Source organism: Habropoda laboriosa, unplaced genomic scaffold (assembly GCF_001263275.1).
Source record: "Habropoda laboriosa isolate 0110345459 unplaced genomic scaffold, ASM126327v1 scaffold210, whole genome shotgun sequence".
NCBI lineage: Eukaryota > Metazoa > Arthropoda > Insecta > Hymenoptera > Apidae > Habropoda > Habropoda laboriosa.
Window position 1 is genome coordinate 844,494 of NW_017100373.1, and position 26,579 is coordinate 871,072.

The 26,579-nt window shown below is 34.8% G+C and overlaps 7 protein-coding genes across 8 annotated transcripts in view; 2 read left to right on the forward strand and 5 right to left on the reverse strand.

Moving 5' to 3' along the window:
- Positions 1-1,076, reverse strand: part of LOC108574872 (DNA ligase 3) — a 30,645-nt gene extending 29,569 nt beyond the window's left edge. Inside the window, 1 exon segment of the mRNA XM_017937520.1 lies at positions 934-1,076. The gene's annotated coding sequence lies outside the window, so the exon portion shown is untranslated.
- A 521-nt stretch (positions 1,077-1,597) lies between these two features.
- LOC108574837 (peptidyl-prolyl cis-trans isomerase-like 4) lies at positions 1,598-3,559 on the reverse strand. Its single transcript, XM_017937484.1, has 4 exons — positions 3,378-3,559; positions 2,772-3,262; positions 2,454-2,695; positions 1,598-2,378 (listed from the first exon to the last, which is right to left on the reverse strand). Exons 1-4 carry the CDS (start codon positions 3,445-3,447, stop codon positions 1,598-1,600), a joined length of 1,584 nt encoding a protein of 527 aa, XP_017792973.1. The 5' UTR covers positions 3,448-3,559.
- Positions 3,560-3,735: 176 nt separating this feature from the next.
- On the reverse strand, positions 3,736-4,941 carry LOC108574838 (nucleoside diphosphate-linked moiety X motif 8). Its single transcript, XM_017937485.1, has 2 exons — positions 4,773-4,941; positions 3,736-4,431 (listed from the first exon to the last, which is right to left on the reverse strand). Exons 1-2 carry the CDS (start codon positions 4,815-4,817, stop codon positions 3,736-3,738), a joined length of 741 nt encoding a protein of 246 aa, XP_017792974.1. The 5' UTR covers positions 4,818-4,941.
- Positions 4,942-6,809: 1,868 nt separating this feature from the next.
- On the forward strand, positions 6,810-16,514 carry LOC108574985 (Niemann-Pick C1 protein). The gene is made up of 20 exons (XM_017937670.1): positions 6,810-7,121; positions 8,537-8,888; positions 8,974-9,266; positions 9,493-9,685; positions 10,331-10,462; positions 11,209-11,331; positions 11,410-11,627; positions 11,695-11,999; positions 12,069-12,266; positions 12,369-12,570; positions 12,677-12,974; positions 13,056-13,183; positions 13,263-13,520; positions 13,592-13,755; positions 13,830-13,942; positions 14,035-14,618; positions 14,691-14,879; positions 14,960-15,047; positions 15,456-15,547; positions 16,432-16,514. The coding sequence occupies exons 1-20, from the start codon at positions 7,008-7,010 to the stop codon at positions 16,435-16,437; spliced, it is 4,050 nt and encodes a 1,349-aa protein (XP_017793159.1). The 5' UTR covers positions 6,810-7,007; the 3' UTR covers positions 16,438-16,514.
- A 2,852-nt stretch (positions 16,515-19,366) lies between these two features.
- On the reverse strand, positions 19,367-22,017 carry LOC108574925 (sarcoplasmic calcium-binding protein 1). 2 transcript variants are annotated; one of them, XM_017937593.1, is made up of 5 exons: positions 21,718-22,017; positions 20,490-20,656; positions 20,303-20,432; positions 20,110-20,213; positions 19,367-19,584 (listed from the first exon to the last, which is right to left on the reverse strand). In XM_017937593.1, the coding sequence occupies exons 1-5, from the start codon at positions 21,767-21,769 to the stop codon at positions 19,456-19,458; spliced, it is 582 nt and encodes a 193-aa protein (XP_017793082.1). In that variant the 5' UTR covers positions 21,770-22,017; the 3' UTR covers positions 19,367-19,455. The 2 variants fall into 2 exon arrangements, with proteins under 2 accessions (XP_017793082.1, XP_017793083.1); XM_017937594.1 differs by lacking the exon at positions 21,718-22,017 and adding an exon at positions 20,945-21,053.
- Positions 22,018-23,217: 1,200 nt separating this feature from the next.
- On the forward strand, positions 23,218-26,063 carry LOC108574879. Its single transcript, XM_017937530.1, has 10 exons — positions 23,218-23,371; positions 23,894-24,034; positions 24,105-24,209; positions 24,280-24,423; positions 24,505-24,687; positions 24,773-24,911; positions 24,984-25,105; positions 25,193-25,422; positions 25,547-25,717; positions 25,785-26,063. The coding sequence occupies exons 1-10, from the start codon at positions 23,323-23,325 to the stop codon at positions 26,061-26,063; spliced, it is 1,563 nt and encodes a 520-aa protein (XP_017793019.1). The 5' UTR covers positions 23,218-23,322.
- Positions 26,064-26,239: 176 nt separating this feature from the next.
- Positions 26,240-26,579, reverse strand: part of LOC108574840 (U6 snRNA-associated Sm-like protein LSm7) — a 708-nt gene continuing 368 nt past the window's right edge. The window contains exons 4-5 of the mRNA XM_017937486.1: positions 26,539-26,572; positions 26,240-26,472 (exon numbers count right to left, since the gene is read on the reverse strand). Coding sequence (XP_017792975.1) covers positions 26,333-26,472; positions 26,539-26,572 — 174 coding nt within the window. The 3' untranslated portion in view covers positions 26,240-26,332. The remainder of the gene's footprint in view (positions 26,473-26,538; positions 26,573-26,579) is intronic.

A 26,579-nucleotide genomic window follows, 5' to 3' on the forward strand; every position in this document is an offset into this window, starting at 1 on the left:
TACATTCTATGTGCACACCTACCCGCCAAATATGTCCTAAATCATTTCTAGAAAATATTACAAAACCTCTTATACGAAAACACATCGCTGTATTGTGACACTTAAAGACGTGTTACTGTCGCTCCAAAGCTAAATCCAATTTAACAGTGTTTTTCATCGTGTGTTGCGCAAGATCGTTTCGAAGCATCGACAAGTGCGCGAAAAAAGTAATAACTAAATGACAGTGTATATAATACTACAACGATAGCAACAATAAAACGTATAATCGTACGTGCAATATGCATTCACAATTCCTATTATTTCAAAGTAACCAAGGTTTCTGAATCCTTTGAAATAAATGATATGAAAACAGTGGGCGGCTCTCTTTCCTGACCACTCGTGAAATTTTCGTAACAATACAAACATCTATGCGATTATACACAACCATTATGTGTAACGTCTAATCAAAGTTCGAACATTTCCTGGCACACGAACAAGTAAGTACATGAACGAAGCGTGCCGTACGGTGTCGTACAAAATATGCGTGGTCCGTCACGTGAGAAAACAAACGTGACATTAAACTGATTTTTTTACACCACTGAACAAACTGTGAAACATAATAAAGCCCGGTGCAGACGAATGATCTGAGATCGTTGGAATTTCTCAGCGGTAATGTTGTGAATTCGGCAGGTTTATATTTCCCGTAGCGGTATTGCACGCTCGTGTGCATTGTATTATTACAAATATAAACCTACCAAATTGCACAGCGTCACCGCTCCGAAAACCCAACATCACATCGCTTGTCTGCAAACGAGTCTAATTCATTTATATTAACTGAAAAAAGTAGCAGCATGTATTATATAAAAATAATAATTCCATTGCCAGTACATACAAATACCATAACCTCATATTGTTTGAAAAATTCTACAGTTAAGTATATGATAAAACTCCTACCAAAAGTTGTAGTTGCTCCAAGTGTCTTCAATTTGCATTTGCTCACGACATAATAGATTAAAAGATCTATTTTTCATGCACAAATATCACAGCCATTCTGAATGATATAACATTACGTCACCACTATCGAAAGTAGTGGCCACTGGCCCTCTATAGATTCATATCTACACTACCCAGAATAGCACACGACGTCTTAGAAATGTTCATTTTACGACCATTTTTGGTCTGAACGTCTGACGACCTAATCTAGACATCTTGAAGACGTACGAATCGGTACATTTTAACAACGTATAAAAATTACGTCTTTAAGACGTTTTTAAAACCGGCGCATAGTACTTCACAACGCCATGTATCAAAGACATCTTGATTTGTAACACTAGAGCAACGCTTGAGTTAACTCAGACAAAAACTTATCGGTTAATTTCAATTTATTTGTGGCTGGTGAAATCCCATGGATAATGGAACTTAAATATTAAAAATGATTAATTGCAGAATAAATTAAGGAATGACTTTATTCGCATACAAAATGGAAGCGTATATTTTTAAAAGTAATTTCTCAATTGATCGATCGATAACTTTACAAAACAGATATTCACAATATGTATATGCATTTTTTATGCACACAAAGTATATACCAATAATGATAAATGGGAGACTATTTACATCATCTCCTTTTTTGCTTGTGTTTCTCGAATTTTTCATATCTCTCCATGGATCGGTCTCTAGTATACTTTTTCTTGTGATTCGAATGTCTTTCATGTTTCGAATCTTCGCTACTGATACTAGAACTATTTCTATCCCGCCTTCTTTTCTCACTGTCGTACTTTTTTTTACGTTTAGATTCTTTATGGCTTTCCCTTTTGTTCTGTTCTCTATCTTTGCTTCTGTCACGACTCCGACCTCTGCTCCTATCTACGTTTCGATCTTTACTTTTACCTCTGCTTCTATCTCTACTTCTTCGCTTTTTTTCTTTTCTTCGCCTAAATTCGTGTTCGTACCTTTCGCGTGAATTATCCCGATATTTTTCTTCCTTATATTTCTCCCCATCATGGGAGTATTCTGAATTGCCCCTATTAATTTCCTTTCTACGCTCATGTTTTCTGTGTTCCAATATTTCTTCCCTATATCTTTTATCGTTTTCTCTTTGACTTCTTGTATCGTCATTCACTTTACACTCGTCTCTCTTTTTATATCTCAAACTACTTTTCTCCCGATTTTCATTACACGTCTCATCACCATTATCGTCGAAATATTGTATGCCTTTACCCTTGCCTCTCCATCTCATTTTGGCTACCGACTGCGAGAAATCTACGTGTACACGACGATCGTCGATTAATACATTATCCATTTTAAAGTACGCTTCCTCGCAACTTTTACGATCGGCAAATTCGATAAACGCGTATTGCAAAGAATCTCCACTTTGTCGATCTCTGATCACTTCGCATCTAAAAGAACAAATGTAACCGATATAGCAAAAGTAACAAGTGTACGTATCGGTAAAATAGAAAAAATCTACATACCCGGCAATTTTACCAAATCTACTGAAAATAATTTCAAGATCGTCATCCGTTGTGACAGGATTTAATTTACAAACGAAGAGAACATTTTCGGGAGGAGCCATTTCCGCATCTGGAATATCCCCTACAATTTCCAATATTGTAGCTCGAGCTTTTGCTTCCTTCTCCTTTTGCATCTCTATAATTTCTTCCGCTGTCATACCAGCTGTATCATCTATTACTTCATCTGCTCCAATTCTATCACTCTGTGAACAAATTCTTCTATTACAATGATGAAAAATTACGAATAAGACTTGAAAACATGGGACACATCAATTATACCATTAAAGCTTCCTTGGTGGGTGGTGGACTTTGATCGGGTATAACAAAACCCTTTGGATCCTCAAAAGGATCTTCTAAAATAACAGTATGAGAAATACGAATGTCTTGGTAGGGTCTATGATCTCCATCACAGATAGTTTCGTTAAATTTCAGAATAATCTCCAGACCTTCTGTAATTTCACCGAATACACAGTGTTCTCCATCTAATGACTGTAGCTCAGGTGCAAGAGTAATAAAAAACTGAGATCCAAGCATACTGTTGCCACAATTCACCATGGACAATAAACCACTTCTATTGTGTTTTATTTTCGGCATTTGTTCTGCTTCATAATATCTTGCTTTTTCACCTAACACTATTCCATATACACTCTCTCCACCTTTCCCAGTGCCAGTTGGATCTCCAGTCTGAGCAATAAAATTGCTCTGAACAGAATGGAACAAGTTCCAATTGTAATATTTTATTTTGCATAATTTTAAAAAATTGCGACATGCTGCAAAAATGATTTATATTAATTAATATTATTATTGCCAACAACATTCTTGCATTAATTTATGCTATTATAGCCACAGGGAAAAGTTAACCTCTCCTGTCGTTTTCCAACTTACTTTGTGGTCGTTCTTCCGTGTATAAATCAACAGTAAAATCTCCTATGGTAGTTTCTACCACAACCGCCATATTATTACAATTTTCTGCCTCTCAGACAAAGATTAAATTCATTTTTAGTTACTATTTACATAACATTCCAAGCTTTTTTACTAAAAGCTACACCGCGATACTCGTATGATATAGTACGAAAACCTAGTATGAATCACCTTCGTGAAAACTGTATGGCGCTGAACTCATGAAAATACGATTCAACGGCATCGCATATTTTTCAAAGCAAAAAAATATTACAGTTTTTTCAATTTTTTATATCAATTGTAACATGTACACAAGTAAATACAGATGAAATATAATACGATTTCACGATTGACAAATACTTTTATCTTTTTTTTCGGGTAAAATGTGTCGTATGTAAACAAGTTTATACTTGTAGGCATCAGGTACAAGAGCATTTAAAACTATGTGCGTTATCGCTGCAGTGAAGCCCCATATACGATGTTTCCCGCCTAAATAAACCGGTAAAGTGTAACTGTCGCGAAACTGAGTGTACCGACATAAAGAAAGATCGCAAAGATTGCTTAAACTAAGGAAGAATGCCTCTTCCACTTCGTTCGTATTGATGTGAAGTTTTTCCGGATCAATTTCGCCGATATAACCAAAAACAGGCAAGACCTTAACGTTCTTCTTATCAATCATATTGCCAGAGGCCCAAAGATCGACTTTCTCTTTTGGAATTCTAAGCTCCTCCCAGGTCTCGCGTAATGCGGTTTCTTCCAGATCACGATCTTCCTTATCGTACATTCCACCAGGAAACGAGACTTGACCGCGATTCGAACTTAATTTCGTAGATCTTAGGGTATATAAAAAACCTAATTCCCCTTTGTGCATGCATAGTGGCACTAAAACTGCAGCCTGATTCGCCTTCTCATCTATAGTTGACATTTTACGAGTCTTGAATTTCTCGATAAAGGATTTTCGATTCTTCTCACTAAGAACTACTTCCGGCCTCAGATGCTCAAGATTGATCGTACTTAGGCTCCCTTGTGATTTCGTCGACTTTATTGTAAAAAAGAAACATTTTTTTAATGCGATATTACGATGACATTCAGCAATATCGAAACGCGGACATTTCAGTTGTTTTCGCACGTTGCATGCTAAAAAAGGTTGATTGAACATATCTTTAGAATATTTAACGAACTGATATTATCTCGTGAAAATTAAGAAAAAGGGATAGGAAAATTTATATATATTCGAGGTTAACGTATTTTATGTTTGCCGCCACAATTTAAAAACAAATAAAATGATATCCGGCAAGAGAAACGCCATCTAGTGTATGGAGAAAGAAACAAGCGAGTTTAGGATTCATGACATTCACATGAAAAAAGAAAAATACTTACAAACCAACGCTGTAAACAGCGTAAAGAATAAGACTGTAATTTCATCGATGCGAACGGTATTCGAGTAATTCCTCTTACGTTTCGTAGTTACGAGCGAAAAACTGTACGGAAGAGATACTTTGTTTGAAACGTGACTTACTTTAATGCTCAATTTATCAAGAATCTCTCGCAATATGTCTACCTTCATGATTTTATATACAGCTACTAGATGTCTGATCAATCGACTTTATATGTTCCTCTTTTTTAAAATTATGTTATTCGATGCATTGATCATACGGGGTTCAATTTGTTTTTGTTTATATCATTTTATCTTATCATCGTGTATTTTATTATTATATCGTTTTATCGTAACCATTTCGAACCTACGACCTGAAGAACATTTTTCCAGTAGTAATTATTAAACAGATCGTTTAATCGTTCATAAAACCCACCATTTCGAAACACACACCAATAATTAGAATATTCCCTGTATCATGCTTATGTACCCTCTGGTTATTGCTGGCAGTAAAATTATTACTGTCGGTAGTTAGGTGTACTATAATTTTTTATGAGATTTCACAAAATCACAGAAAACAGGAAGATTTTAAATGTTACCTTTCACAATTAGTACGGTGTATTACGCGAAGAAAAACGCAAAGAACGACGCAAAACGCCTACCCGTTGACCAAAGTAAGGTTTATTTGAACAACACTCGTATGGCAAAGCAACAACCTACTGTTTTGCGCGATAGCCGTATAATCTATTTGAATTGTCAAAAACAAAGTATTTTTATTTTTAATTTACACACGGGAAATTTGATTTTACTCGATGTACAATTAGGAAATTTTAGCAGTTGTAACAGTTGAACACATGAACAGGCTTGAATTATTGTAGGATTTTGTTCTAGGTGTAAGACAAGCAAAATATCCCTATTAAAAACGAAACAATGATCCTCGTATTTTATTTCGGTGATATTAACAGCGTGAAAATTAGATTTTCATGTTTTGACTTTTACGATGCGTTGACTAACTTACTATGTGACCATGGCCCACATCATAGCGCATACATATACATATATGGACATCATATGTACATACAACCACGTATCCCGAAAATGTACGTTAAGATTTTTTCGTTTCTATGTTTTCTAATGTTTTCAAGCATTGGAATTTTTATCTCGTCGCGACGAATAGATTTATAGTAACGATTAGCAGTCTGCTCTCAAGGTTGGAATACATTCGAATGCATTCGAATTTTAATGCCTTGGGACAATAAATTAATTATGAATCGATTTATATGAAAGAAAATATCTGAAGCTACACGCTGAGATTCCAATTGGATTGTATTAATATTATATACAAAACTGGTGTACTTTAATATTACGTAAATAGCAATTATTGCAATTATAAGTGACCGTTAATGTTATGCGTACGCATATGTACTGAAGACAAGCGATGCAGCTCTATTAAATGAGAGTAGTAGATTCTACTATCTTTTCTATTTGTTAATTATCATGGTAAAAAGAATGAAAGCAAATGTCATATCGTAATAATATTTATTTGTACGAATTAGTTTTATAACCGGAGACGTTTTCCGCTTTTAAGACTATCTGCCGGTAATAATAATGAGTTGTACTAAAACAAGGTAACAAGTATTCGTTTTAAATATTTAAATATTTAATATAAAGTTCGAAGAATTAACGATCAATGTTCAAGGATTAATGTTTTGAATTAGAAATCGATGTCTTATCACGGTGATATCGATTAGCCAAGTTAATCCTAATTACGTATAATTATGTTTGAAGCTTTTCCTTACTTCTTTTTATTATCAATACTTTCAGGAGACTCGAAAATGAACCGTTTTATTCTGTATACTACAAATAACTTTGAAATTCAAGAATAAGCTTCGAATTTCCGGTAAAATGCTATATTCCTGTGAAAACGAAGTAGAGGCCGAACAACACCGAAAACACCCGAAGAGCTCTGAATCATATTTGATGTTTTAAGGCTGCAGTTACCGCCGTCGTACGTTGGTCGTACTGTGTCGTTGGTAGGCTAGAGTGATATAGACGTGTTTGTTGCTCAGTGAAACGTGATCGTTTTCCGCTTTTGTGTTTTCGTCGCTTATTTCAAACAGTTATTTAGAACATATTAATGTGGATAATACAGGCAATGAATAACTATACCAAATCTATGTATTAACGTAAAATTACGACTGTAAGAAAATCGTTCGATATCGGCTACGCTCAAACGCGTTATGCATTGGTTCTATGTGCTTTCTCGAGGTCATCGTCGGACTTTGACAGACCTTAATATGTCACGTCTAAACGTAATATTACTTGTGCTGGGTACTTGGAGTCTTATCGATACTGTAAGTAATCATACGTAAAATGATAACTTGTTTATGAATCGAAAAAAATGATAGAACACGTTACACCACACCCTGGTGTCACGAAATGTCTCATATTTATGACGTCACCTCGGCCGATCATCGTGAAAGCCTATCGTTGACGACGCCGCTGCGGCCGCCGTCGCATTCGACCAAAGAAGTCTATTAAATTTAATTATGCCTTTGTCTTATTCGTTAAAAGGACACATTAACCAATACGATTGACTACTTAAGCTTTATTTGTCGGGGCGAGGTCAGCACGCGTTTTTTTTGCCCTTATTAAAGTCAATTTTCCCGCTTAAAAGAATACAACAAATTCACCTTCAATTTTCCCGTACGTGTTTTTTGGAATTGACGTCAAACTCTTTGTTTATGCTGATCCTCTGCAAGGCATTCATATGCTTCGCAAAGAGAGACGTTCAAACTTTTACTTGTATGTACAGTGACTGTCACTTAAAATCGTACACCTAGGGGTTCGGCCGATTTTTTGCAAACACCTCCCCAATCTCCTGATATGAATGTAATTGAACATGTGTGGAACGAATTAGACAGGAAAATACGATTACACAATATTACAAATAAGGAAAGTCTTAGAAAAGCTTTACAAGAGAAATGGTTAAATACAACACCCCAATTTTGTGAAAATTTACTAAAATCAGTTCCTGGACGTCTAAAATGTGTTGAAAATGTATTTGGTTACCTTATATTTCATACGTAAAGACAAATTTTGTCCAATTTACTAAGTATTATTAAAAATTTTGTTATAGTTTTTCCATATGTTAAATAAAGAAGCATTAAACTATATGCCTGCATATGGGTTTTAATCATTTAGTAGAATTTTCACATTTTATTGGGAAAAAAAAAAAAGCCAGAACCGCTAGGTGCATGATTTTAAGAGACAATCACTGTATAGTTTTGAATAAAAAAGCGATACCTTGAAAAATGATTCAGAAATATTTTTATTTGCATTTAAAGCAAAAATTAATGAATTATTGTTTATATATAACTAGATAGGGAATAATGTCTTTTCAACATAAAAGAGAAATGAATATAAAACAACCTTTTATTTCTGTAACACTGACTAATGGTTAACTTAATTTATATCAATGACTTCATTTAATATCAGTTTGTCTTGTTATCAAATGATTGAATGTGAGAGAATTTCAAAGTCTTTGTGTACATTCTTATAATGTAGTGGAGGCAGTGATTTATCACATGTGAATGTTGTATAATTGATACAATGACATAAATATGCTACCTTTGTGTTTTTTAATGAACAGTTTTAAGAAGCTGATAAAAAATTAAAGAACTATAAATGTATTTTAAATAACTTTTTCTTTAAAGTAGTTACATTTAAGTATTTAATTGAAGGTAAATGGTTTAATGTTTTATAATAGATATCTGCAGAACAAAATGGTCGGTGTATTTGGTATGGAGAATGTTACACAGACATGTATAGGCACAAGAAGAATTGCAATTATACAGGAATACCTAAGTTATTGGATAACGAGGGACAAAAATTGCTCTCTAAAAATTGTCCTCATTTAATGAACGATTTTGGAAATGGAATTCATACTTGTTGCGATACAAATCAGTTAGAAACTATGGATAAAAACATTAAGCTAGCAGCAAATTTTTTGAGCAGATGTCCTAGCTGCTTGGATAATTTAGTGAAGCATATTTGTGAATTTACATGTAGTACAGAACAAAGCAAGTTTATTGATGTTACTGACATACAGAAAGAAAATGGTAATTTGATTTCATATTCAATATACTTCCTGTAAATATGAAATGGCTAATATATATAGTAAATAATGAATTATTTTCTCTTTAGGAACAAGCTACATAAATGGAATAAATATTTATATAACAAATGAGTATCTGGAAGGTACATTCAATTCCTGCAATAAAGTATCAGTACCTAGTACTGGACAATTAGCAATGGATATAATGTGTGGAATATGGGGGGCTAGCAGATGCACTGCATTAAAATGGTTTCATTATATGGGCGATGCTGCAAACAACTTATATGTACCTTTTCAAATTACATACATAAACACTGATGAACCTGTTGGTTCATTTATTCCTGTAGATACTAATGTTACTCCTTGCAACAAAGCATTGAATGTAAGTGTTTAAGACTTATTCTTTAAATAAAATACACAACTATCATAAAACTGTTAATGAAACATAAATAAATTATCTCAGCTGGTCATTGTTCATACATGTACATTAATCAGTACTGTGTGAACTAGTTTATAATTGCTTGAGACCATAGTGTAAATGAAGAAAATTAATATGCATATTTTATTTACAATAAAAAGTAATGATTTTATGTATACCACCAATTTAGAAAAACACACCAGCATGCAGTTGTGTAGACTGTGAAGCCAGTTGTCCAGAACCACCAGCACCTCCTCCTTTGCCAAAACCCTTCACCATTTTTGGCTATGATGGCTATGCTGTGGTTATGATTATTACCTTTCTGTGTGGTTCAGCTCTTTTCATCTTGTCAATAGTGTGCTTCAATAATAGGAAACAAATTGGTAAGAAAATTAAATTGTTACTTCAGAATATTTATTTGAAAAATTGTGTAATGCATCTTTTTTTCCTGAACTTTGTGACATATTTTATTCAACAATAGTTTGCATAATTTTTTTTACCTTGCATCAGTGACTAATTTTGTATGTAATTATCCTTTATTTTGTTTTAATGAGAACAAAGTACAGTTCAGTACAAATTATTGTAATGTCTGATCCATACCATTGACCTTTTTCTGTGGTTACAGGATCATTTTTACTCTTGTGTTATTTCTATATTATCTTATTCTTTGGTTGTGGTTTAAGAATTAATTTTGTAAATTCTGCACTATGCTTGGTTTGATGAATTTTTGTTTTTTATTTTCTTCCTTGATTAATTGTGTAGCAGTTTTACATTGTTATTAAAACAAGTATAAGAATAACATTAAATCAATTAACATCAAGTACTTCAATTATTTCAATGAAAAGTGGTTGTATTACAATATTATCAAATGATACAAATAAAAGAAAAAGAAAATTAACTTTTTACAATGTACTTTTTTTATCATGATATATTTAATAATGGAAATATACATATAAGATAACTGTATGAAATTGAAAAGATTTGATTTAGAATCACCAGTTGTATGTATGGTGTGCGTATATGTATAGTTGCACGAGGTGAGGAGGTAGGAAGGCAGGTGGGTAGACGCCTAGCCGCAGGTTTGCATCACCCAGGAGATGGTGCGCGTATTGCTCTCGCCGCAGACCAGGAAGACAGCCCACTACAATCTAAGCGTTCCAGTAGGTTCCTATCAAGTGTATCTTCAATATGTGGACTTATGCTTGACCCTTAATTTCTTTTTTGTTATTGTATCTTCTTTTGTTGTTATGGTATTGTGCTTGATACTTATCCTTATCATCTATGCTTTAAACTTTTGTCGGAGTAAAAGGCTTTCCTTCAATTTCTCCTATGAGTACTACCATCTTATGTTACCATCCACAAAGACTCTGTGAATTTTTATATGTCAATATGCCTTTAAATGTATGCAGTATATTTCTGGGAATATACTTAAGAAAGAAGGGAAAAAACATAATTTCTTATATCATTGTTATAAACATTACATATCACGAATGCGCAGAATAACTTTCAGTTTCATAACATTTTTATACTTTTACATTTATTTTAATTTTATATTTTACACTTTAATTATTCTACATTTCGAAGAAACATGTAAAGCATTGTATTTGGTATTTAAAACTCTAAGTTGCTACACTTATACAAGTAATTGTTTGCTTTTCCTTTTACTTTACTCTCAAGGCTTAGTCGTATTAATTAGTCTTGTACATTAAGGTAAACCGCTTTGTTATAAAATCTACATATTATTTAAACACGTTTGTTGCAGCTCTTTTTCATTCTTTATGATTGATTGTATAGATGCTTAATGTATTTGTTTACAGCACACCGTCTACAATCTATTTCATTTACTGCAGCACTTTTTGGACATATACGTACTAATCCTCTGTTCGTAATACAAAAACTTTTATAGGTGTCATATCTGCAGATGATTTGCCGAGCGGGTTCGACGATGAACCACAGTCGACTTTTATCGAAAGATTGGGCGCAGGCACCGACAAATTGTTGGCGGAATTCTTTTGCTGGTGGGGTACAGGTACGAAAGCATTCCCCTCGATAATATTACATATGACATCGCAGTTTGAAATTATCAAAAGTTTCAAATTTCTTCTAGCGTGTGCAGCACGGCCGTGGTTCGTCCTTTTCTCTGGTTTCTTATTTATCGTTGCCTTGGGACACGGAATAAAGTATATACACGTTACCACCGATCCCGTTGAATTATGGGCTGCGCCACAATCTCGGTCACGAATCGAGAGAGAATATTTCGATCAACACTTTGAGCCATTCTATAGAATGGAGCAGATAATTATAACGTCAGTTGGTTTATCGAATGTAAGTTTCGGTCACGGATTTCTTAGTAACGGGCGTAACAAATATAATACTAAGTAATATTTTTTAGATTCTGCACAATACATCTAATGGTCCAATAACATTTGGCCCCGTATTTAATGATACTTTCCTCAAAACTATTTATAAATTACAAGAGGAAATTAAACAAATAACTACTGCAAATAATTATACTTTAGCAAACATATGTTATGCTCCATTAACTAATGCATTTACTGGACCACCAACCGTTTCACAATGCGTTATACAAAGTATTTGGGGATATTGGCAAGATAGTATAGATAATTTTGATGATTCTAGCATTGATGAAGATAACTTTACAGTAAATTATTTGGACCACTTTAGGGTTTGCTCACAGTAAGTTCATTCAATTATATTTAAGTACATCTTAGATCTTTTTCTTAACAATTTTTCATTGCATTTTAGAAATGCGTATAATCCTGAATGTCTTGCACCTTATGGTGGACCAGTAGAACCGGCAATTGCCGTTGGAGGATTTTTATCACCAGGCCAAGATCTCCATAATTCTTCATACGAAAGTGCTACTGCAATAATTTTATCCATATTAGTAAATAATTATCATAATAAATCTAAACTACATCCAGCAATGGAATGGGAGGAAAGGTAATTAAATTACACACACATATTATATATATATATATATAATGACTTGACGTGTCTAACAATATTGATTTATCCGTCACTTCGATGATATTGTAATTATAGTTACGTCAAATTTATGAAAGACTGGATAAAGACGAAAAAGCCAGCATTTATGGATATCGCTTTCACTTCAGAACGGTCTATAGAGGATGAATTGAATCGCGAGTCTCAGTCGGATGTTTTAACTATCCTCGTATCATACATTATTATGTTCGCGTATATTGCGATTTCTCTGGGTCAGATAAAGTCTTGCAGTCGACTTTTGGTAAACATAATTTAAAAAAATATGTATAGTTTTATCTAAAATTAAATTTTGTTTATGCATCTGTATTTGATGAGTGTGTATTTAATGTTTGTTTTTTAATTTTTAGATCGATTCTAAAATTACTCTCGGCCTTGGCGGCGTCCTTATAGTATTAGCTTCTGTTGTTTGCTCCGTTGGTTTATTTGGTTTTGTTGGTATTCCTGCTACACTGATTATCATTGAAGTCATACCATTCCTTGTCCTTGCTGTTGGAGTAGACAATATTTTCATTCTGGTCCAAACTCATCAGAGAGAAGGCCGCCGTCCAAATGAATCGGTACCTGAACATATCGGTCGTACGCTCGGCCAAGTGGGACCAAGTATGTTGCTCACCAGTGTATCAGAAAGTTGTTGTTTCTTCCTTGGTAAGTATTCAAAATGAGCACTTGTAAAATATTTGGTACAGAATATCTTTTAAAAAGGTTGACAACGTTTTATTTCTTTAGGTGGATTATCCGATATGCCGGCTGTTCGAGCTTTTGCTCTTTATGCCGGTATGGCGTTATTAGTTGACTTTGTGCTGCAAGTAACATGTTTCATTAGTTTATTGGCACTGGACACTGTTCGTCAAGCAGTACGTAATTAATAAAGCTAAAAATGTAATCCTGTAACAAAATATTGGTGTGATTAATAATTTTTTTAAATTCATTTAGAATAACAGACTGGATGTATGTTGCTTCGTTCATGGTTCGAAAAAGGATAACGGTGAAGAAGTAGTAAATGGAATTTTATACAAACTTTTTAAAGTTGTCTACGTTCCGCTATTATTGAAAAAATGGATGCGTGCATTTGTCATGATAGTGTTCTTTTCTTGGCTCTGTTCGAGTATCGCGGTTGTTCCACACATCGAAATTGGACTAGATCAAGAACTTTCTATGCCCGAAGATAGTTTCGTTTTGAAATATTTCAAAGTAAGTAACAAGATATATTTATCAATACAAAAATATAGATGCAAAAAATACAATATGAATCTTTCTTCCAGTTTTTAAATAGTTATTTATCCATTGGACCACCAATGTATTTTGTCGTAAAAGAAGGTCTAAATTATTCCGATACAAAGGCGCAAAATCTTGTGTGTGGTGGTCAATTTTGTAATAGCGATTCGGTATCTACTCAAATATTTATAGCATCGAAACAATCTAATAGGTAAGAAATACGGAGCATTTATTTTCAATCATATAGAATTATATAATAAATATTTCAAACAACTGTTTATTTAGAACGTATATAGCAAAACCTGCATCATCGTGGTTAGATGACTATATCGATTGGTCTCAATTATCATCTTGTTGTAAATATTTCGTTTCAAACAGTTCCTTCTGTCCGCACACAGGTATAAAAAGTGAACACTTTATTGCGATATTTTGCACCACATTATAAAGTAAACTAAATAGTGCATATATATGTTTTCTTTTATGTTTTTAGATACTACTTGCGCTAACTGTAATATCAGTAGAAATAATATCGGTCGACCAATATCATCGGATTTTGATAAATACGTGTCATTTTTCTTACAAGACAATCCTGATGATACGTGCGCCAAAGCAGGTCATGGCGCTTATGGCCATGGTGTTAATTATATTACTAACCCTGACACGGGATTTTCGAAAGTTGGGGCGTCCTACTTCATGGCTTACCATACCATTTTAAAAACATCTGCTGATTATTACGAATCAATGAGAGCCGCGAGAGCCGTATCGGCAAATATAACAAATATGATCAATAATCATTTGAGAAGCATCGGTGACAGTTCAACCGTTGAAGTTTTCCCGTATAGTGTGTTCTACGTTTTCTACGAGCAGTACTTAACGATGTGGTCTGACACGTTATATAGCATAGGAATATCATTGCTCGCCATTTTTGTAGTAACTTTCTTCTTGATGGGGCTGGATATATTTTCCTCTGTTGTCGTAATAATAACTATTACGATGATTGTCGTCAATATTGGGGGTTTAATGTACTGGTGGCATATAACGTTAAATGCAGTGTCTCTAGTTAATCTCGTTATGGTAAGTATGTCAAGTTCAAGAATTTAAGTACAGAATATTACTAACAGGATTAACAATTTATTTCATTCGCAGGCTGTTGGGATTGCCGTTGAATTTTGTAGTCATCTCGTACATTCTTTCTCGGTATCAGTAAAGACAACAAGAGTCGAAAGAGTTGCTGATGCGTTGACGAATATGGGAAGTTCGATTTTTAGCGGTATCACACTTACCAAGTTCGGTGGAATCGTAGTTCTCGGCTTCGCCAAAAGTCAAATTTTTAAGGTACGCTTTAATAAATAAACTAGCTCGTTTTTGTGTTACTTACATTTTTTTTAAATTTCTTTTATTAAATATACTTTCAGGTATTCTACTTCAGAATGTATCTGGGTATTGTGTTGTTCGGAGCTGCACACGGTTTAATATTCTTGCCAGTATTACTCAGTTACATTGGTAAGACTATTTAATTAGTTATGGTTTTAGTAGCATATTCCACATAATAATTTAATTTTCATACACATCATACTTCATTGCTTAATGATTTCATCCATATACTTATTAAAACAAAAAAAAAGAAAACACCAGTGCAACATAATAATCAATGCGTTTAATTTTCATATCCCTGGGTATTGTATCGTATGATAAACATGCAAGAAGGTTATATTCTACAGACAAAACATTTACTAATGTATCTTTTCTTAAGTATTAACGTTTGTACTTGTTTCTGTCCGTGTATCAACATAGAAATTTGTCTTGAAATGTTGACGACCTTCTAGTAGTTTCTTGTTGAAAGGATTAAATAAAATGAAAATGTTGTAAGGAGTGTTAAGTGAGCTTCGTCATAACTTCTGGTGGTTCTAGGCACCCCAATGAACAGGGAAAAGTTGGCGAATCATAAGAGAGCAATGCAAGGAAATCTGGACAACGTGCAGGAGACTTCCTTGAATCATCGCGTAAGCAAACTCAATTCTCCTCCCACACCCACCACAAGCACACCTACGTTCAGAGTGCTCGAATACGAGAGATAGGTACGCAGGACACACATTTTTTTTACACTTTGTTTTATGTCGTGACAATATTCTTTCTTGTTCGGCTTTACGACACACAGGCACAGCTTTACGCGACACTCGACTTTCTTTTAAAGTCAATCGATTAAAATGAATACTGTTGATAATTCATATTGTTAGAACAAGCATTCTAAATATTTCCGACACACCGGGTGGAATCTTCTGCACTTGCTTGACTCTTGTACAGGTACTCGAAGTTACACACCTCTTCAACTTCTTTCCGAAATCTGAATATTGTAACGAAATTTGTGTATATCCATGAGTGTGGGATGGAATACCATGTTCATAAAAATACGCTTCTCCGTTAAGATAATACCATTTTTTTCTTTTCGTTAATTTGATTGTTGTGAGTTAGTTGCAAAATTTCTTCTTTTCATTTCATGTTTTACGTGTGCTCTTGTGGTTAGTTGGCCATTATGTGTAACATAGAATCAAGTATCATGCGTTATTGGTACACAATCCTATTTAATTGTGTGAATGTAACTGGCGTAAGTCATTATGGCTATTTTATTAAGTGTAAATTATTTTACAATGTCGTTTAAAATGTTAAAAAGCGATATGGAAAAGATGAATTACCACTGGTGAATAGGTCTCATATCTTCCTCCTTTTTTAACACGTCATTGTTTTTCACTAAGCACTATAATTTATCTTATAATTTGTTTAATATGGCATACTAACGCATGTGATGCTTCTAGCTGCCTACAGTGTATATAGAGAAGGTTGAAGTAAAAGCATACATTAAACGTTTATTTTCTATTGATATTTACAGGCGTGATGTCGCGCCGAGGGCATAGAAGAGCCCATCAATATGCCAGCGGGGCTAGAAACAAATTTAGGAGTCAAGTACATGGGCCTGACTCTCCTCTACTCCAAAATGACAACAATCAGTACCCAACCACTTCCTACGCCAGTGTGAATTCCATAGATCCACCGAATAATCGAGTGACATTTTAGCATTAATTAGTCCGAATTAATTCACACGAAAACTTTTGTACTTAGGGAGACTGAACATAATCTGTCTAATACGATGCATAATTATTTTTACTATCGCCAACAAAGTTTTCTTTTGTAGAAATGTCTAGTAGGTTTATGTCTGCTGCTGAATAGTGATCAAAGGAACTATGGGATCGATGCGAACTATGAAGTTCATGACTGGTATCTTTTTGTAATTAGAAAGGAAAGGAATTTCGTATCTTGTTGTTAATCTTAATCTTATAAGATTGCGTTATATTTAGGATATTTAATTGTAGAAGAGCGTTTCATAATTTAACGTTATTCTATTACTAAAAGCTTTACAACACATTCGCTTAATATTTGGTGGTACAATCTATTGAGCCGGTTGAAAGTGCCAAGAAACAAGTTATTTTCAATTAACTACAATTTCTTGTTTTCTGATACCTTTTTTCATTGAAAATGCGTAAATATGCGTTGCTAGGTAAACGGCAAATGTATCTGCATCTTTGTGTGGTTTATTCACATGTGTACATTTTTTTTCATCGCGAGGCAAGTTCAGTTTCCGATATGGATGTTGTATGAACTGTTTGATAACAAATTGCTTCGTCGATAAGGTTTGTGTATGGTAAAAAATCTCACGATGCTCTAGCTTTTAATTTTGTAATGTTTTTTCGAATTGTTTGTACAACATAAGCGTGGAATTTCGTCCAAAAAAAAAGTATTAACCGTCCTTAACCTAAACAAACCATCGAATACACACGAATTTGAATTTATGTTGTATAAATTATTAGTGAATCGCGTGCACATAAAGTTAAAGCTGTTACTAACTTCAAATTCATGGCATCTATATCGGAGTACAACACCTCACTTTGTCTTTTATTCTTTCCATAATACATAAACGATAATATTCCACTGGAGTATAGTCGGGGCCACGATATAGCGATGTCGTAAAATCGGTCAGGCGTCAAAGTAAATATGTTTTAGCTGCCGGGACCCGAAAATTGACAGAAATGTGAGCAGATAAGTACTTGAAAGCATGGTCAGGATCGTACGAAGAATTCTTGTATCCAGCGAAAGTAAATTCTAATATATTTACTGAAAACTGCATGCAGCTAGGACAAATTAGGGTTTTTTTTTCCCCCTTTGGGGGAAGCCGCTTTTGGAAATACGGTTACAGGTAAAGGTCTTATTGACAGAAATTTTTCTTATTGATAGAAATATAAAAAGGTTGTGTAGCTGCGGGCACAGAAAGGAATTACAAATATTTCAGATAGTAATTAATATTAACATATTTTCCATTTGTAAATCAAATATCATTTTCTACTTGAAATACCAAATCCTATGCTACCATTCATTTACTGTTGGAACCCTGAAACAGACTGCAACGCACGGTCTTGAGTGCCGCAATATCAATAGGTGCTGATTCTTGAGAGTTTAGTTTACGACCTCGATATATCGTGGCCCCGACTATATTTGGTATTTCTCGTATATAGCCGACTTTAGTAACACTTTCCAAAAACGTATTTTCTACTTTAAAAGTATTTTTTAATTCTTATAATCCGGTAGGTTTTACGTAATCTTTCTTCTATCTGCAGTTTTATAAAACTTGGCTATGTAAAACATTAATCAAGTTGCAACAAAGATCTAAGTATTAAAAATGAAAAAAAAAAATGAGTATGAATTGCCTTTTTTTTATGTACAGTTGCCACTTGGTTCTGTTAAGTTTCGTTCACACGATATGTCAAAAAAGAGAGAGAGAGAAGAATTAGATAATTAAGACATTCAAGGAAAAAAGGAAAGAGGTAGTCATCCTTATTACCGAAAATTGAACAACGTAGACGTATTAGCGTTTCATTTTTGTTGCGTGCTTCATTGGTGTAAAATGTCTTGTAAGAAGTATGGCGCTTCTACTCAATGTCTGTAAAGAATTTTGAACAGTATTTTCTTTTTCTTATGTTAAATTGAACGGAGAAGAATGTTCGAATACACTTAATGGCACCGGTACGATGCCAATCTCCTCTGTTAATATGGATATTACCCCCCGTCACGAGTTCAAACTCACGCGTTTTATAAAATTATTTGTATACGAAGAACAATTTTTATACTGACAACAGAAAGATACAGTAACGCAAAGTTACAGAGAACCTCGCTAGTTAAAAAAAAAAATTATAGATAAAACCTTGGCGATTGTTAAACATTATATACTATGTACGCGGGTGAAAATCGAACTCGTTCATATAGATCAGTGTTTATAAATTTCGAGTATCTAGTTATACGTGCGAGTTTAGCGTTCGAGCGATCAAAAGCATGTTCTACATGTATAAATGGTTAACAAAGTAAAAATAGTATTGTGAACGGTAAATAAAAGGTGCCGAGATTTGGCAAATAAGTATGTACAATTATGCTCGGGTTCTAAAACATATCACGTCTGAAACTTCAGTATGAAATTCTTGTAATGAGCAGAGCACGACGGTACTACCAAAGAGATGTCTGAATAACACGATACTGTGTTAACACGTAATACGAATAAACTTTTTTCTGTTTGTACAGTACTCTATCTTTTACATAAGATTATTTACGAGAATCGTAAGGATAACAAGTGTGCAAGAACAATGCTGGCAAAGCTTTGTGTGTCAAACACGTGCTTGCAAACCGATCTTCGTGCCAAACCAACGAAATCTTTTCGTATCTTCGAACAAGCTCGCTAAGCGCTTTATTTTACAATAAAATAAAGGATTTATTGAGCCATCTTACATAAATTAATAACAATTACGTATTAAATACAATAGGGTTGCCTTTTGTACATGTACGTGAGAAATGAATCTTGAAACAACAAAGTTTAACCCATCGCATGTAAAGGACCAAATAGGTGAACCGCTGGGCAATTCTCGTCCGGATTACCAAGGAACTGCGCGTACAGTTCTTGATAACGGGACAGAGTTAGTCCTCCTCGCCTCCTATCGTCGTCCTGGTAACAAATAAAAGGTGAAACCAAATGAGAAACTTGGAAATCGCTTGAGGCATGTTATATCATCTGGATTTTTATGTTTACGCAAACGTACAACACTAGATTGCACGGACGTCAGTTCATATTAAAAGCACAGTTACCGAAATGATAGTCTGGTCTACAAACATTTTTAGTCGCTAGTGCGTGCTTCCGTTGACTACCGAACGTAAAATGTGTGCGACCATCAAACTTGGCATCTTATCAAACTATTGTTCTTTATGTCAAATTTAAAATTAATTTTATCTTTTTCCAGATTTCATTATTTGTTCGAATCTTCGATATCATTGTAGAAACAGATTTAATTATGGAATATGTTTAAAATTATTTAGACAATCTTATACTTGGAGACAGGACATATCGTTTGTTAAATCGAAGATTAAAAGTAGTTCTATGTATAGACGCAATACAGAAGAGTTGCATAGCAGATTAGACCAATCGGTCTTTAAACTGTTCATCTATCAAAGTAATTTAAAGTATGATTATTACATTAAGAAGATTTTGATAGGCCTCGTCTAAAATGTGAATGTTATCCACGGGAATCCTTGACACGCAATTATAGCGAAATTCATCGGCTGCAATCACACCATCATCTGAAAACGATATAATAATATATATAAAATACATATATATATATGTAAATGGTACGTGAAATATATAAATGTATAAATATTTCACGTACCATTTAAATCTATTATCTTAAAGTGACTGTCGATAAACATTTTCATCGCCTGTGGGAAATCTCTATACTCTCGGCCAACGCAACTTCTTTGTACAGCTTCCTTGAACTCTTCAATTGTTACAATGCCGTCCTGAAGGAGAAATTGAAATTAATTATCGATAGAAACATTGCACATAATTAATCTTACCTTGTTGAAATCTGCGAGTTCTGCAACTTCTTCCCATAAGGAAAGCATGATGTGTAGATTCTCTTGATACCGACTATAACTAAACTCTCCTTTTCCCTCGATTAAAGTCATCTTAAGAGCCATGCACTCAAAATCGTGCTTCTCCAATCTGCCATTGTTGTCTGTGTCTAAATTGCATTAAATACACATCGTTAAATTATTCGTGGTTAACCTTAGCCAGTCATGTTCGTGTGAAACACAAAAGTGAATGTGTGTGAGGAAGCCAATTAAAATCGATCGGTTCGTGCCAATTTATGTCTAAGGAAATTTTTGTGATTGTATAGCTGGAAGCTTTTCAAATATTTTATTTTTTGGCAGAGGTCGAGATTCGTCATAATGTTTGTATATCAAACCGATAAATATGGTGAAATTTCATCGATTAATCAATTAGATTCCCTATCGACTTTGATACCTACATCGGCTATTAATATTATCCATACATCTATATTACCAGTCATCGATGTCTTTTTATAAACCGATATTATCGATTATCAGTTTCTGTTAAATTACGAAGTACTGGTTTCGTTTTCTTGGTTAACTTTCTTTCGCGAAAAGTATTTAATTCTGTTAATGAATAGATCTTTATTTATAAACAGTATGTTTTTTTATTATGTAATGTTAAATTTTGTTTTATTATTACGTCACAAATTGTTAGTGTTGCATTGTTTGTACACAATGAAGATACACATACGAAACGGGCAGAATATTCCATAAAATAAAATAGAGCCAAGCTTAAATTTGGCATCGGCCAATTGCAGCTGTTACGACGACGACGTGGTATAGTTTGAAGTCAACCTAAATCCTAAACAAGCATGGCACTCTCGAAGCCAAGAGAACCTTCTTTTGTTCCTTGTCTTCCGCAACTCAGGTACAAACTGTATTTTTTTCTGTTGCGTTGCATACGTAGAAACCTGTTAGTACGTACAAGTTCACTCTGGCGATGAATATGTGACCCGTATATATTTGTCCTCTAATGGTACTAAAAAAGGAAAGGTCCGCTGGGATCTGTAAGCTTCACAACACAAATTACACATTGAACTTTATCGATAGCTGGACAAGAACGACACTCGTAACATGCTCCCAACTCGAAGTGGTAATCGTAACGTTATTTGTGCAACAGTCTATTACGCACGCATGAATAGTTGGAAACAATATCACAGAAACCTAATGAAAATGACCGCGTACTAACCGTAAAGAAATCGTACAATGAAATCAACTCGATTGTCCCAGCTGTACGCCATTCTCTGAGGTATCTTTCTGTCAATACCAACCCTGCTTCTCCCGCGTTTCTTTTTTCCTTTTCCGTCGCAAGCGTTAGTTCCTTTCTTCGCTTTTGTTCCCTTTTATTTCCTTTTCTCCCTTTATTCCTCCGAAAGATGAATGAACTAAGCGTGAAAACGACCAGAACACGCAACGTATTCGAATGAATGAGGAAAAGACGTAGAGGTAATAGCGTAGAGGAGTCGATGAAGAAAGCAGCTCAAGACAATGGTGGTTTTGCACTGAATTTGATTCGAGTCTCCTCGAATCGTGGCTAAGTTTAGAGTACCCCCCCCCGAAGCTGCCGACAAGGAGAAGGGGCTCAAGCGGTGGTTGATGTCGGTGTAACCATGTTACAGTCACCGAACTCGCCTGAAAGTAATTCGCTTTCGCCGGCTTTCATCGGTCACCATCACTGCCCCCATACTGGTTTCGTTTTTTTTTCTTTGCTTGACTGGAACAACTTTATTAATCAATAATATTAGTCGGTGTTGTTTAGCCTATTCATCGGCACATTTTTCACTCAACAATCTCCGTTGACTAATTGGACGATAGTCGTGTTAATCAGAATGCAATCTACTTAAAGAGAATCTGCCATAGAGTTATTTTCCTTTTATTCTATTTTTTTATACATTTAATTTATAAATTTCAGTGATCTTTCATTTTTTGATTCATTGGCGAATAGCCTAGACGGAACATCAAAATTACGCGCTATATCAAACAATATGTATAAATTATTCTTTGACAACGGTTAATTAGGTCTGCCCGTCAACATCAACTCTCCGGCAACCATAATTTGTGTTATTTTTATTTTTGACCAGATAATGCGCAGCATATCGTGATTTAATGTGAGTATAAAACGGTGTGTTTATTCCAGGATGATACAGATAACGGATCCTAAGCGTGAGTATGTCAACCGTGACATTGATTTCTACAAATTCAGCGGAGGTCATGGCCTACGGAATAGTTACAAAGTAGGTAGATTAGAGAGGGAAATCTTCTTTTAAATATATCTTCGTATCACGCGTGTTACAATTTGCAGCTATGACCTTCTGAACGAAATAACTAAATAGAACTAAACGCATCTATTGTAAAACTGTGATTTTACGTCGGTTGCATCATCGTTTGTTTGGCTCGTCAAATACACAACTTCTCAATGTTTTTACAAGAAATTGTTGAAAATCGTTTTCCGTACTTTCTCCTTCGACCAACTTTTCCAGTTGCACCTATTCTATATACATACATATTTACGTAGCAAATAGAAGTTCAAAATACTTCTGTTACATACATATAAGAAGTTACCGATCGGTGAATTTCAAAGGTTGCTGGAAGTTTTCACACAGTAGCATAGACGATCATTGCTCCACATTTTCCCGATCAATGCCTAGTGAAAATAACCGAGGCGGAAGATAAACGGGCAAAGCGAATACTCATCATATAAGGCTCGGTTCTGGAGGGAGGTGTCAGTTGGAAAGTGGGAGCTCTCGTGCAAAGAACGAGAAAGAAACGGAACGTCTTGTTCTGACCGATCGACATGAAACCGAAGCTGCGCTCTCTGCTTCTGATCGCGCTCGTCTTTTCCGGTAAGTTTCGCCAATCCTTCCCGTCTATACGTATCGTATATATTCCGTATATACGTGCTCTTCTTTTGCAAACGATCTTGTTCTTCACTTCACTTCACACGCGATTTGCATACAATACCAATTAATCGAGCGATTCATTTTCAAGAGGTTCCAACCGAACGCACAAGTGATTTAGACAATTTCATATTTGAAAATGCGGTAGATGCGGAAATGATCGAATCATGATGCATGCCAGAAATTTCACTTCCATTTTTGCGACTTAATGAAAATATCGGAGCAAATAGCAAAATTTCTCCTGCAGAATAAACACAATAAACACAATTCCAATAAACACAAAGGGGATCGTGAACATTTTCTAGCATAGAATTGGCCAGTTTGGCTGTTTATTTTGTTACAAATTTGGAACAATACATGTAGCGTTGCGGTCTATATTTGTTTAGCATATTTAGCGCTTCGAAATGGGTAGAACGAAGATAGTTTTGGCAGAAAGTCCAGGTTCGATTGAATTTCCGTGTATTTTAGCGGACACGTTCTCGTCAGGAAAAGAGAAGCCGGATGATACATCGCCGTGTATCGATGATAGCAGGTTTTATCGAAATCCAAACGCACCAGCGCATAATGTTTGGTCGCCGATCGAATGTGCCAAGTATTATCTCTGCTTAGGTAATTTCACTACTCTCTTAAGAGCCTTGCAAATTCAATATCAAATCCTTTTCATTCAACTTCCTTCCAGATAACGAAGTGTTTGAATTCAAATGCTCTCAAGGATTACTATTCGATGTTTCCAGACAAGTGTGCGATTTCAAAGCGAACGTCAACAACTGTGATGTAACGTCAGGTACAGGTGATTTGAAATTATATTTGTGTCGCATCGAATGGTGATTGGAAACTTTTTAAGCGTTTTACAGAGATGCAACCACCAAGACCGCTTCTAGAGAACGGTGACTGTAATGAGAAGCATTTGGCTTGCGGGGATGGTACGTGCTTCCCGGCTACATACTTTTGCGACGGGAGCGTTGACTGTCCCGATGGTTCAGACGAAGGCTGGTGTGGTTAGAAATATTTAATATTTTAATATTCGACACTATTGCACCAGGTCTATACATAAAACAACAGATTTACGTTTTTCGTAGATATTCAAAATGATCCAAACGGTGCACTACCTTGTAATCCTAAAGAATGCCACTCACCGAATTGCTGGTGCTCCAAAGATGGAACGCAAATTCCTGGTAACTTCACGGTTTCTATGATACCACAGATGATAACGATTACTTTTGACGATGCTGTAAACGCCGAGAATATCGAGCTTTTCTCCAGTAAGAGTAACGACATTTTCTGCAAAATACATACGTATATTTAGGGAAAGTTTATGGCTTACCTGGTTTTTTATTTTGCTTCAAGACATTTTTTCAAACGATAGAAAAAATCCGAATGGATGTTCTATTCGAGGAACTTTCTATGTCAGTCATCAGTACACTAACTATCGAGACGTGCAGTATTTGTGGAATATTGGACACGAAATAGCCACTCATTCCGTCACGTAAACATTTCTTCTAAAATCTTACGAAAAAAATAGAGTACATTTGCCTCTAATTGCTTTAGTTAATTACAGGCATCGAGGACCCGAGGAATGGTGGTCCAAAAATGCTACTATCGAGGATTGGTTCGACGAAATGGTTGGCGTGGCGAATATTATTAACAAATATGCTGCGGTTCATTTGGAAGATATCAAAGGTAAGCGATGATTTCTTTAAAAAGTATCACGTTTAATTATATTATGTTTCTACAAAGTTATTTGAACCATAATAATCGGTGCAATAGGTCTCAGAGCGCCTTTTTTACGCGTTGGTTGGAATCGACAATTCCTAATGATGTCAGAGTTTGGTTTTATTTATGACTCATCTATGATAGCTCCATTTTCCAATCTACCTATATGGCCCTACACTCTGGATTATAGAATACCGCACGATTGCGTAGGTCCTGATCAACTTTGTCCAACTCGTGCGTATCCAGGTCTTTGGGAACTTCCGCTAAATCAATTTTTGGCAGGTGTAAGTTTGCACAGCCAAGTGATCTTGTGATCTTCTTGCTTACCATTGATACCGTTCCGTAAAATTCTGTACCATTAATGGTAGCAGTGATACAAAACAAAAAAAAAAGAATTATCTATGTTAGGAATACACTTGTACGAGAATGGATTCATGTCCTTCAAATTTATCGGGCGAGGATGTATACAAGTTATTGATGCTGAACTTTAAAAGACATTATCTTAATAATCGTGCACCTTTGGGCTTACATCTTTACGCATCTTGGTTTCAGAATCCATCGTATTTCTACGCATTTAACGTAAGTAACTTCTAAGCTTCTATTTAAACATTTTACAGTTACATCGATATTTACAGATTAATTTTAGAAATTCATGGACGATATACTCCGGTTGAACGATGTTTACTTTGTGACGAATTATCAGGTGATCGAATGGATGCGTAAACCAACATCTTTAAATACTATCGAAACGTTCAGACCTTGGCAATGTGTCTCACGTAAATTCCAACCGTTTGAGATCGCTTGCGACTTGCCGAGTAGTTGCAAATTACCGAGCAGAGTGCTTAAATCGTATCGTTACTTGCACACGTGTTTTGAATGTCCTAAAGAATATCCTTGGTTGAGAAACGAATTCGGAATGGAATAATATTCACGTTACTAACAAAGCAATATCTTCTGTGAACAGAAATAAGGTGTTTCTAAATTATTTATTTAAAAAATTCTACGTTTCCAGTTTTATACGAAAATCGTGTTTATTTACTACATAAGTTTACATAGTTTACAAATGTAAAATAAATTATGTCCATTTCTATTACAAAAAAGTCATCCAACCAAGTTAAATGTCCAAACCAAGTGTCACAAAATTAAATTTCTTTTCATTCATCCAAATCAGTAACAAAGAAAAAACGAATTCGCTTAACCCTCTTGCTGTATAAAAGGGTTTTGAATGGATTCCATTCCATCTACTGGACAAATAAGTACCACGGATGTACCTCTACATACAACCAAGCCTAGCATACGAGTATCTTGATTCAATTTATATGGATCATCAGGATCTAGAGCCACAAACGTTTTAATCAATGATTATAACCCTATAATTAATTAATAATTAGGTATATTACCTCTCAAGTATTCTGTAGTATTATCAAGTACCAAATTTAGA

Coding starts and splice junctions, on each gene's coding strand:
- LOC108574837 (XM_017937484.1), bottom strand. CDS start 3,447: ATGGCGGTTGTGGTAGAAACTACCATAGGAGATTTTACTGTTGATTTA. Junction 2,696..2,771: donor CCACCAAGGAAGCTTTAATG/GTATAATTGATG, acceptor ATTTGTTCACAG/AGTGATAGAATTGGAGCAGA. Junction 2,379..2,453: donor AGATTTGGTAAAATTGCCGG/GTATGTAGATTT, acceptor TTGTTCTTTTAG/ATGCGAAGTGATCAGAGATC.
- LOC108574838 (XM_017937485.1), bottom strand. CDS start 4,817: ATGAAATTACAGTCTTATTCTTTACGCTGTTTACAGCGTTGGTTT. Junction 4,432..4,772: donor GCTGTTTACAGCGTTGGTTT/GTAAGTATTTTT, acceptor TTTACAATAAAG/TCGACGAAATCACAAGGGAG.
- LOC108574985 (XM_017937670.1), top strand. CDS start 7,008: ATGCATTGGTTCTATGTGCTTTCTCGAGGTCATCGTCGGACTTTGACA. Junction 11,628..11,694: donor CGTCAGTTGGTTTATCGAAT/GTAAGTTTCGGT, acceptor AATATTTTTTAG/ATTCTGCACAATACATCTAA. Junction 13,184..13,262: donor TGGACACTGTTCGTCAAGCA/GTACGTAATTAA, acceptor AAATTCATTTAG/AATAACAGACTGGATGTATG.
- LOC108574925 (XM_017937593.1), bottom strand. CDS start 21,769: ATGGCGTACAGCTGGGACAATCGAGTTGATTTCATTGTACGATTTCTT. Junction 20,433..20,489: donor AACTCGCAGATTTCAACAAG/GTAAGATTAATT, acceptor TTTCTCCTTCAG/GACGGCATTGTAACAATTGA. Junction 19,585..20,109: donor CCTATCAAAATCTTCTTAAT/GTAATAATCATA, acceptor ATTTGTTACCAG/GACGACGATAGGAGGCGAGG.
- LOC108574879 (XM_017937530.1), top strand. CDS start 23,323: ATGAAACCGAAGCTGCGCTCTCTGCTTCTGATCGCGCTCGTCTTTTCC. Junction 24,424..24,504: donor TTCAGACGAAGGCTGGTGTG/GTTAGAAATATT, acceptor CGTTTTTCGTAG/ATATTCAAAATGATCCAAAC. Junction 24,688..24,772: donor GAATATCGAGCTTTTCTCCA/GTAAGAGTAACG, acceptor TTTTGCTTCAAG/ACATTTTTTCAAACGATAGA.